At 36.8% G+C, this 11,493-nt stretch overlaps 1 protein-coding gene across 1 annotated transcript in view; it reads right to left on the bottom strand.

The window, feature by feature from the left end:
* Window positions 1-690: 690 nt before the first annotated feature.
* The window catches only part of LOC103771105 (pericentriolar material 1 protein-like), a gene marked incomplete at its 3' end in the record, with an annotated part of 32,848 nt that continues 22,045 nt past the window's right edge, over window positions 691-11,493 (bottom strand). The window contains exons 23-34 of the mRNA XM_008938394.1: window positions 10,956-11,012; window positions 9,573-9,745; window positions 9,359-9,487; window positions 8,654-8,774; window positions 8,211-8,348; window positions 7,849-7,982; window positions 6,641-6,775; window positions 5,898-6,095; window positions 4,271-4,330; window positions 2,531-2,669; window positions 1,675-1,823; window positions 691-766 (exon numbers count right to left, since the gene is read on the bottom strand). Coding sequence (XP_008936642.1) covers window positions 691-766; window positions 1,675-1,823; window positions 2,531-2,669; window positions 4,271-4,330; window positions 5,898-6,095; window positions 6,641-6,775; window positions 7,849-7,982; window positions 8,211-8,348; window positions 8,654-8,774; window positions 9,359-9,487; window positions 9,573-9,745; window positions 10,956-11,012 — 1,509 coding nt within the window. The remainder of the gene's footprint in view (window positions 767-1,674; window positions 1,824-2,530; window positions 2,670-4,270; window positions 4,331-5,897; window positions 6,096-6,640; window positions 6,776-7,848; window positions 7,983-8,210; window positions 8,349-8,653; window positions 8,775-9,358; window positions 9,488-9,572; window positions 9,746-10,955; window positions 11,013-11,493) is intronic.

Raw genomic sequence — 11,493 nt, 5'->3', positions numbered from 1 at the left:
TTAACATTTTGACATAGTCTACTCAAATACTGCTTTTGGCCTACGAAAAAAGACCAAGAAGAAAACTAGTATTTGCAACAGAAAAACACAAGAAGAGAAGGTGGTAGTAACAAGTTGGATTACAACTAACATTTATACCACCTGGTAGTACCTGAAAGGGGCCTACAAGAAAGCAGGGGAGGGACTATTCACAAAGGTTTGTAGTGGCACGACGAGGGGTAATGGCTTTAAGCTAGAAAAGGGTAGATTTAGGTTAGACGTTAGGAAAAAGTTCTTCAATATGAGCATGACAGGCCACTGCAATAGGTTGCCCAGAGAGGTGGTGGAGGCTCCATCCCTGGGGACGTTTAAGATCAGGCTGGATGAGGCTCTGGGTAGCTTGATCTAGTTGGAGATGTCCCTGCTTGTGGCAGAGGGGTTGGACTAGATGACCTTTGGAGGCCCCTTCCAGCCCAGACATTCTATGATTCTATGGTACCTAGGTAGGATTATTCCAGGTTTGCTCTATCAACACAGATACATCTAGTCAACGGATACGGTTCCAAGAAAAAAAGAGCAGCAAAATTAACTCTTGAAAATGTGATCATCTCTTTTAATTACACATATCACAGGCAATGTCCAAGATAATTCTCACAGTACGCAAATTCATGCCAAAGTATTGATTTCTCAGTTATTGCATATGGGGCTTACCTGTAATATTGAGAGATTCTTGTTCTGATGACAAAATCTCACTGCTTTCTGTCTTACTCACTTCTTGGTTTGAAGTCTATTACAGAAGGTGAAAATGAGTTAGAAACAAATTCCACTCATCAGCTTCCTAACTTAGTGGCTAATTTACTCTTCCCTGCTGACTAGAAACACACTGTGCATCTCCTTCATGTTTCTGTCTTTTCACTAGTTTGAAATAAAGACGGCAAATTCTGGTCATCAGCTAGTCAACATTTTAAAAAAAACCTTAACACTGATATGTGTGTTTTATGTAAACCTTTAATTTTTTTTGCACTATAGTAGCTCCCAGATAAACTCTTTGGTTCCACTGAAAATGTCTATCGCTTCAGCCTTTGAAGTAAAATGTTCCAGTTACATCCTTGCCTAATGTTAACAGCTGTTGAGTAAACCAAAGTTTCAAAAGTCAGTCTTATTTGCTGAAATGTAAAGAACTGGCAAGTCAAATGACAACACCAGCCAAAAGCATTTCACTGTTGTTCTAGAAAAAAAATTATCATATTATAAAAAGGAAAGACAAATAAAAGACATGCTAGACTACATGAGTCAACGGCTTCTGCAAAGGAAAGCCCAATTAGAATTTGAAGCCCGCAAACACAGAGGAAGAACCAGTTAACAGTTTAAAAAATTATGCTGTTTTGAAAGTTTGTATTTTCCACTGCAGCTTAACATTACCTCTCATTGACAGATTTAAACCTTAGTTTCGTCTGCATCCATCCCTTCATTTCAGCATCAGCTACACCACTAATAAATTCAGGTGGGGAATGCTCCATTTTGTATGTAGCAGCTATTGCTTTAATGTAATTTTTTGTATCATTCTTTACTTTCATTAGAATGAAAACAGTGTCACAAGAAAAAACGAGGTACTGAAAGAAGAGGTGCTGGAAAACAGCACTGAAAAGCTGTGCGCTGGCAACGTCTGTTCTGCATTTACAGCTTTGGTGATACCTGTTCATTTTCAGCAGTTGTTTCACTGCTGGCTTGTAGTGATGTCTGCACATCAACAGGTCCTTCCTCAAATTCTATTTCTTCATCTTCATTTTCATCTTCTCCACTGCCATAGTTTGTCAGAGGTTGTGTTTCTGCTTTTGATAAACCTGAAGGCAAATCAATACAAAAAAAACACCATTATATTGACAGAGCCTGACAGAGTGAAAATCAGGCTGCTAAATCCAGATCCCTTTTCAGAATTTACTGCAAAGACCAGTTATAAATCTTATTTCAAAACATTCTTTGACATTTAGATATAGGGATGACAACTTTCAAAGATACATATTCTCAACATAAACTGTATTATGAACAAAAAGCACTGTGCTTGTGTGAAATACCTAAGTTATTAAACTAGTTAATGAGAAAAATGTAAATATAAGGGAAACCAAGCCATGAGTAGTTGGCGTAAGATGGTGTCCAGGACAAAAAAAAACTATTAAAAAAATATGGAAGATTAAGTAGAAGCATATTAAACCCATCACCACTTAAATGAAAAACTGCATAATATTTCAACAGCTTTCAAGTTATCCAGGTTAAATACTGAGACAAGATATGTAACTTCATGTGATTCTAGCATGTGTTTTTACAGATCTAGTAACTACAAAGAGAAAAAGCTCCTCTAATTGTAATGTTTAAGCCTTGACACAATACTAGTAAATAAGGTACTGAGAATCTTTCACTGGAAAAGACCTGAGTAGAAATTTTGTGAGATAAGGTGCTACACAGTAGTACTTCGTGCAAATCCTGTTGTAAAATTACTTGTTAAAAACAACAGTGAAAGCACTGAACAATGAGCTAAATTAAAATGACTTACTGATTGCCACTGGACCGCTTTCACTTTCCTCATCTTCTTCTTGATCAGATGCATCAGACCTAATACTTTCAGGAACTCCATGACCATCATATGTTTCTGAGTCCTGTACTTGTTTAACAGTTTCAGTCTCATCCTTGTCCTAGAAAACAAGGAATAATGTGCAATTTCATGTTTATCTAAAGAATAAATTATGGCTTCTGCAACAGAGTCATCTTTGTTTCTCAAAAAAACCCCCACCAACTAAAAATTAATGTTTAAGTAGACACTAAGGCCTTGAAATTAATGCTGCAAAGCTACTCTTGAAACAAAGCATCAGAACCCACTGTAAGATGCACTGTTCAGATGTAGATCTCAAGGACATTGTAACTGAGCATTTCATGACCTGAACATTTTCACACTGATCAGCATGCTAACTTAAGAAAAAAGAATTTAAGTTAGATTTGTCATTATCAAGAGGAATAAATACACACCTGCATTATTCTGGCAACTTCCCTGCTTCTCCTAAATAATCCCTAGTAAAAAATCAGCAATATTCCTAACTGCAGCTTCCCATTTCTTTAGCAATAGCTACTCAGCAGCAGTTTTTCTGCTGAATGATTTGCTAAATACCTTGAGTGAGAAAATTCTGCTCAGCCTATATGAATCCCAAGAAAAGCCCTAAGTTTGGTTCCAAATCTTGAAAAGACTCCCTTACGCTACAGCAACTGGAACAGGTAACATCCATTTAAGAAAGCATTTGACATTCTACATAGTACATTACCTATATCTTTCCCTTGGTTGGAAAAGCTGAACATCCCATCAGAAAATGCAAAATTTCATATACAAACCCTCTCCCCAAACACAATAATGTTAGTGTTTTCCAAACAACCTTAAAAAGAAAAGGAAAACATTTTGGGCACTAACATCTAATACTCAGAGCACACAGACTTTGACTGCGAGGACCTCAAAATATCATCTGTCCCACTGCAGAACATGTGCCTGCTCCTTAAGACAAAGTAAAACTACTTATTCCATACCATTGAAAAGGAAAATGTTAGCTACTCAAAATATTTAATCTGTCCTTGTAATTTAATTCTTCAGCAAATTACTGCATTCTCAGTGCTCTGAGGTGAGAATACAGGCGGCAGCAGCCCCAGACCAAATCCCACAATAAACACCTTCAGAGCAGGTCTTTTTCGTTAAAGTACAGACAACGAATACTGTAAGGAAAAGCAAGATCCTATCCTAGAGCTGCTCAGCAAGTATCACAAATCTTTCCATATCAGTTGCATAGCCTTCAATAGCATTCTATTCAATAGAAAAACATCTTTAGTCCTGTCTTTGTTGATTGAATGGACTTTTTGAAAGGTAACAAGGTAATGTTTCATAAGAAATGCATCAAATAGTTTTTAGTAACGGCTCTGCAGTAGAAACAGGAATAAACACAAGAGCAACAAAGGAACCGACACCCAAGTCATGTTTACTGAATGCATGTAATAACAAACAATGAAGGCAGATTTTTTTTTTTTGGTAGTTACTTCCCAACCATCAATTCAAATTAAAAGTTATAATTTCCTTTACTACTTTGATAAAGAAAATAATTGAAAATAAAAGAGATTAAACCCATGATATTTAATGAATGGATAAACACTAGCAAATGGGCTGCTTACAGATACTGGACTTATAGGACAGAAGACAGTAAGACTAAGTGATCTGTGAAATTATCTGAGGAATAAAGACAGTTGAGAAACATAAACATACTTTGTCCTCATCGAAATCTTCAGCAGATGAACAAACATCCACCGGGAGACTTTTTTTTGCCTAGAAGAAACACAAACTGTCTTCAATTCTAAACTGAATTAACTTTGAAAAACTGAACCAAACTAGGGCTTCATGAAAGCCTGGCTGAATTGCTATCTCAAGACAGCAGTGAGCAAGATGTTTACACATGTCTTCCATTACAGAGTTTCAAAACACTACAAAAAACTGTGCTAGTCCTTTTTATTTAAACAGTTGTTTACATGGGCTAATTCTCTAGTCCATGGTTGAATCATATTTAACATACAGAATTAGATATACCAGCTTCGGTCAAGACAGTGTTTTTCAGCACGGAATCTAAAACCTGTTAGCTTACTGGACTCAAGACAGCCACAAAACAAAGCAAAATCAGATGTGCCTGCATCAGGATCCCAGAGTTCAAAGCTGTGAGAAAACCATACAGGAGGTAACTGTGCAGGTCTGTGCAAAGTAACCAGGAGCACCTAGTTCTGGGTCATCTCTGGCTCTGCTGAATCTGAACTGCTGCCATAGCAACAAGGCAAACATTGACTTTAACCCTAACTCTGTGTCTTCCAGGAGAGGACAAAAACTGCTGGATCCAAGTTGGCTCCATGCATTCTCACAGCAGCATATAAACCAACCCTTTATGTAACAAAGGCCCAATGAGCAATTTCAGATAGAACAGGAAGTCATGTCCAAATTCTTTTGGATTCAGAGTGTTTCTCTGGCCTCTTTACAAGGCACTCTGCAGTCTCTCACAGGGGTCATATTACTGGTATACCTGAGTTGAACTACCTTGATATATATAGCTGATGACACGCATAAAACTACTTAAAGGACATTAATTATAGTTTATGACAGAGTCACGAAATAAATTCCATTGACATTTAAAAGTTAAGAGTTTGCTTTGGTATGTCTGTTTCTAAAAGAAAGCTGAAAGGATACTGAAGTCATAACTATACTATGCAAGAAGAAGCTGGAGGAAGAAGGAATAGGGAGACATTCAGACTGATGGTGTTTGTCTTGCCAAGTAACCACTACATGGGATGGAGCCCTGCTTTCCTGGAGATGGCTGAACACCTGCCTGCTGACAGGAACCAGTCAGTGAATTCCTTGTCTGCTTGCACACACAGCTTTTGCTTGACCTCGTAAACTGTCATCATCTCAGCCCATGAGTTTTCTCACTTGTAGCCTCCCAGGTCTCAGCTCCAGCCCACTGGGGATGGGGGCAGTGAGTGGCTGGGTGCTGCACAGCAGCTTGCTGGGGTTCAACCGCAACAACCACTCGGGGGCCTCCAATGGCAATGTTACTTCAACACTTGATTATTCCTTTCTATGGGCATGTATTACCGTTAAAACACATTTCTCTGATTTAGCCAAGTCTACACAATTAGGTATCTGTAACAGACACACATATATAATACAGAACATCTCCCTTACTACGGAAAATTAGTTCCTGCTTCTGCATATGCAATACTGTGACTACATGGCACTCATTTGTAATAATATATACAACACACAAACTAAGGTAATCAAAGTAGCTTAGGAAATAAAAATATTTAGGCAACTCCAAAAAGCCACATTTAAAAAAAGTTATAATAAAACAAACCTCTTTAGCATAAGACTGTATTACTTCAGTAGCTTCTGTTTTTCTTTTACATCTCTGCTTTACAGAAATACTGTTGTTGTCCAAGTCTTGCATGAGTTTAAAAAAGGCTAATTCATTAAATAACACTTCAGAGATCTCCACAAGAAGATCCTCCCCACAATCTTTTAATTTTCTACCAGCAAATTTTGCCAGTGAATCCTGTGAAGAGAAATAATTCTTCAGTTTTTAAAGCACGCATTCAAAGTTCAAAGACTAAGTATCTGTCATATTCCCAATAACTCAACGTTAGGTATATAACAGCTTGTACTTTTAAAAAAAATACGGTTTAGTGTCTTAAACAGATTTTAAGTAGAATCTCTATTCACCGAACAGAACTTTTCAAGTTCCTGATTTATATTCTACGCTTGTAGAAAGATTTATATTCTATGCTTGTAGAAAGAAAAAAAAAAAAAAGAGCAGCGTGTTGATTTTCAAGAAGTTATACAATGTCCATGAAGAACATCACCAGAGCTCTCCTTGAAGGCAGGAGATACACCATCACTATCTGACAGCGAGAGAATGGAAGTTATGTGCATGATAAAACTTTAATTTTAGGAAATAAGGTAATGCTTCATTGCTGTATCAAAGCTGAAGAACAGTAGCTATGCTATTGAAGACTTAAAATATAACTTCAGGGAAGCTGGTTTATCTGGCTTGTTATCCAAGTTGCAAGTGTTACAAAACAACACTGAAATACTACTAACCTGAAGTATACTGCCAAGCTGCTTATGAAAGAACTTGACAAATTCTTTACTTTCATCGTTTTGTTGTGTAAGAGTCAGGACCATACGTCTTACTGATGTCAGTAACTGAGACGAGCATACTTCATCCAAGTGTTCCTAAACAAGTATCACAGAATGAGCTCAGTTACCACTTAAAAGACAAAAAAAAAAAAAACTATCAACTGACATACTGAAATTATTTTATTAAAAATAGAAACAACAATCACCTTTCCACTGAATGAACAGGACTCCATGGACAGGTCCTAACCCATCTCACAATACCAACTAAGTGGACCACAGCTACAGCAGATACCATATTTCATTAATGACTGACTGCCCATGACACACAAAGGTTTATCTCACTCTTCCAATACATGAGTACATGCCATCTTTTAACATTTGTATCAACGAAGAATCATTATACATTGTGATTGTGCACTCAAGTGTATTAAAGTGGGTTAATGTATCTGCTGTTGTAAGCTACCTTTAAAACTGCAAACAAAACAGAACTCGAGGCACCCAAGACTGTGGTATGTCAGCAACATACAGTTTTTAATCCTAGTATCTGCCAAGTACCTTCTTGAACAAACCTAGGCTTCTATACTGCACATACTCTAAAAGGGAACAGGAAGATAACTCAAGCATCTTACAACTCCATCTTCTCTGCTCTTTAACCTTGCAAAGAATCAACTACAACTACTTCTTTGAAGTACATTTCTCCTCTACATTCACAGAAGTTTACAAGGTCTCAACAATTTTAAAGATATTTAAAAACAGGAGGAAAAACAATGCTATAAATCAACAATTCAGAGCTATTTTTCAAAAATATCTCAAGTTACATTGTAGGCAACACTATTAAACTCATGTCAGTTGTCTTTGCTAAAAGGCAGAAAATACTTCAAAAGTACATTCTCAAACTTCTATTTCGTTTGGTCAGCTCCAAACAAATCTCTGTTCTTGATATTGAGTCCACCACCCTTATGCAATTTAGAAAACTTAGAATTTCTTTTTCCTATTAAAAACTCCACAGAATCTTTCTGTTGGAGTATTTAATTCTCACTTCATCTGCAACTTAATACATACTGGCAGCTGCGACTAAGATGGAACATATCAAATCATGTTCTTCTATGCAGCTATGCAGGTCCTTTTCTTACTCTTCTAATTCACACATTATTCAAAAGAGTTCTTACCTTTAGAAAAGGAATGACTTCTTTCATAATTGCTTTAATCTGCCGGTCAAGCTGCTGCGTATCTATATGAGGACAGGCAACAGCAGAAGCTTCACTTGACTGTTGTGCAGGAAGACATTCACTGGCACTTGGACCTCATTTGAGAAAAAAGCAGCGTGTTTAAGTCATTGAACAACATTACTAAAGAAACACCAACGTCAAAAATACATTTTTCTGTGTAAAAAGTAAACCATGTTTACTTAAGATTCTCTGAAGCTTTGCCAAGTTTTCAACATAAATGAAGAGGAAAGCAATTCAGCCAGTTAAATAATTCTTGAGAGTTATTTTCTAAAGCTAAGCAAAATATGTATATATGTGCATACCTTCCAGTTTAGCAGCAGAAGCACCCTGAAAATTACTAGAGCAGCCCTCAGAGTCAAGGGTACTTCCAGCTTCCATTTTCATATGCTCATATTCCCTCATCCTAGACAAAGCTTGATCTAAGTGAATCACTGTGTTGCCTATATTTAGAATAAAAACACCTTTTAATCTAAATAAAAACTTCAATTGTTAGACAAGTAAACAGTGATAAACATGAATTCAAAGCTACAAGTTTTGAAATATATATATAGCTGCAGTTGAGTTATATTTTATTACACGTTTTGATCAACTGTGTTTCACAAGTGGCTAATTTCTTCAACTGTTGTTTCACAACACACGATTATACACTAAAAAAATGAAAGAAGAACATACTATTTAAGCAGAGACAAAGGCAGGCATTCTAGGAGGGAAGGAGTAACACAACACTAAATCACACCATTCTTACCAAGGTCATCAGTAGCAAAGGGTTCAAAATTTGAAGACATAGACATAGTACTCCTATTGTCTGCATCGTTTTGTTCACAATCTTGACATGCTTCTGTAGAAAAGTTCTTGGCAAAAGTTTCCTTAAAAAAACACCAAACAGCTGAATACAAAGCAGGAAGGCACCATCCTGTCACAGATTTGTAAACAAGCCAGCAATTCTTTTCAGCCACATGCTATGGCCAAGACTTGTCACCAGCCTGCCTGACTGGGGAACACCCTTAATTTCAGAATATAAATCCATCAGGTGACTCTACCATGTTTGCTTCATATATTTTAACTATAAAACAAAACTGTACAGAGGCATCAGTTATTTCTTAAACACAAAAAAAATTTTTTTGGGCATCCTGCAATCAATACATGCGCTGACCTCACTCAGAAGGATTTTGTCTCCAAGTATCAGTTTCTGATTTATGCCCCCTCCATGTACTTTTTCTCCCTGATACTTCACTCATTTCCAGCAAAAATTAAAAATTTCCATTTCAAAAATTCCTACCACATTTAATCACTTTTTCTCTCTTTCGTTTGTTAGAAAAGTCTGTAGGAAAAGTCAATATAAGTTTTAGAAAAATTCAGTCTCTAGTATGAGTATGTCAGTACACATTCATGTAAACTGAGCAGACCGGAAAAGCTGACAGTGTACTAGCTACTAAACTTGAAAACTTACATCATCTGTAGAAGCAAGGCTTTCACTGGGAGTGAGTTCAGAATTTGATGCTATCCAGGTTGCAGAATTCAGTGATTTTGTGTACTTCCCTTTTTCGTTTTTCTCAGATGAATGTCTGGTCACTATATCCTAGAAAAGACAGTAAATCTATACTGTAAGAAAAGGTCTAAGATTTGCTTGTTTCATACACAAGTTCAAAAAGTTTTTTGCATACCTGCAAAGCATACAGTGCCCTTTGCCTCAGGTAATCTGTATTTAGCAGTTGAAGCTCATGGAAAAGTTCAATAAGAAAGTGGGGACGAGACTCATTTTGAGAAATTAGAGTTGCCACTTCAGAATAAATTGTGTTTCGCAAAGCTTCAAACATAGAAAGATCACTACCAGTTTCTGTAGAAAGAAAGGAATTCATTAAGTCCTTCACATGCATCCAGTTGGAAGACCACTGCCTATTAGGTATGCGAGTCACAGGTACACAAATCACATCTCCATCATGTTAGATTGCACTACACAGCTGCTTTCTTAAAGCTTACTCATTTCCTGAGGGGCAACAGAAGTTTAAACATTCTGAAATAACACTTTATGCAACCTTTCGTATACAAAATAAAGTACTGATGGGCAGAATTTTATTTACACTTCTGAACACCTTTGGAAAGTATGCTTTATTCAAAAGACTATTGCACACACCAGAACGTTGCTTTCAGAACAGGCATTCAACAGTGAAAATGGAGTTAAGATATTTCAAACAAGGTAGCCAAAGACCTCAAGTTTATATTATAGAAGTAGTCCACACTTTTACACAAGCAACATTAAGAAAGCTCTAGACTGAATTCAAGAAAGCCACTCCTTCCCACACAAGCATAAGTCCTACATTCTCATACATGTATATTATCACTTAAGGCTCAAAAAAACATTAGGCCCTATTACATATGTATGGAAGACAATGTGCTCCCTAATAAGTCTCCCATTCCTTTGAAAATTAAGGGTTATCCTTGCATTGCAACAGTTAAATTATTACACACATATTTTGGCATCACAACAGTTAAATTATTACATATGTATTTTGGCAAGTGTTGAATGGAAAAAAGTTAAATTTAGAAAACTCAGCTTAGTTAAACAGATGCATATTTGTTAGTACTCAAGTTAATGAAGTTATTAGCAATACAGCATGTTACTGTGCCATTTGATTATCTGCAAATAATTTACCAGTATTTTTAAGTGTAGAGGCAAGCTTTTTCAGCCTTTATAAGCCACCAGAAATGGCTTCTCTTCCCCATTAATGAAACGTCATAGTAGCTTTAAACATACTGAAAATGCCTAATGAAATTAGGTTTTTGTTGTAGGATTTACCTCCAAATTTTCTAGTTGCAATCATGGCTAACAGAACATGATAAACACATGCTCCACAATTATAATTCAAAGTAGTTTGTACTGTTGCCTTTCAAGCAACTTACAAGAAACCTCTCTTGCCTTGCTTATAGAGAAGGTTCTGCAATAGCGCTAACTCTGAACATCTGCTAAAGTCTGAGTTATAGGACCAAAGCTAAGAGAAAAAAAAAGTAATAGGACATTGTTGAAGCTTAAGCAGTGGATGCATTACCTGGTGCTTCAGTGCATGCATTTCTGTTAGACTGCTGCAGAATTCTCCTAGCATGCGCTGTAGGAAAGTGGGGACAGACAGTGATAAACACAAAAATGCGCACCAGAAATCAAGACAGGGTCTATACAAAACAGCAGGGGGACGACTGCTTACTCATCCAAACCACATCAAAGCTGCTTATCGAGAGAACTTGACTCGTAGAAGTTTATTATGTATAGCAATAAACAGCTCCTAGTGCAAGGGCAGCTACACTGGCAAAGCCGTACATCGTGCCAGAACAACTAAAATTTCCGCATCTTCCAAACAAAAGATACTGGCAGAACCCAAAAAGACAGAAGAATACTTTTATGATCTAGATGCAAGAAAAGCAGTGCAGATGGCAAAAATGAAAAGGTTTGTGTAATGTCATAAGACTGAATTTGAATGATATCTGACAGAGCTCGTTAAGCATGAACAGAAAGAAAACACGTACGCAGCACAGGATGCAGTTTAAACTCTACACAAAGTTTCATCTGTTGTGCAGTTACTTTCCATGTAA

Source organism: Merops nubicus, unplaced genomic scaffold, assembly GCF_000691845.1.
Source record: "Merops nubicus isolate BGI_N331 unplaced genomic scaffold, ASM69184v1 scaffold20064, whole genome shotgun sequence".
In the NCBI taxonomy this organism is placed as follows: Eukaryota; Metazoa; Chordata; class Aves; order Coraciiformes; family Meropidae; genus Merops; species Merops nubicus.
The sequence above is the reverse complement of the archived record's forward strand: the minus strand, read 5'-3'. Positions and strand labels throughout refer to the sequence as shown.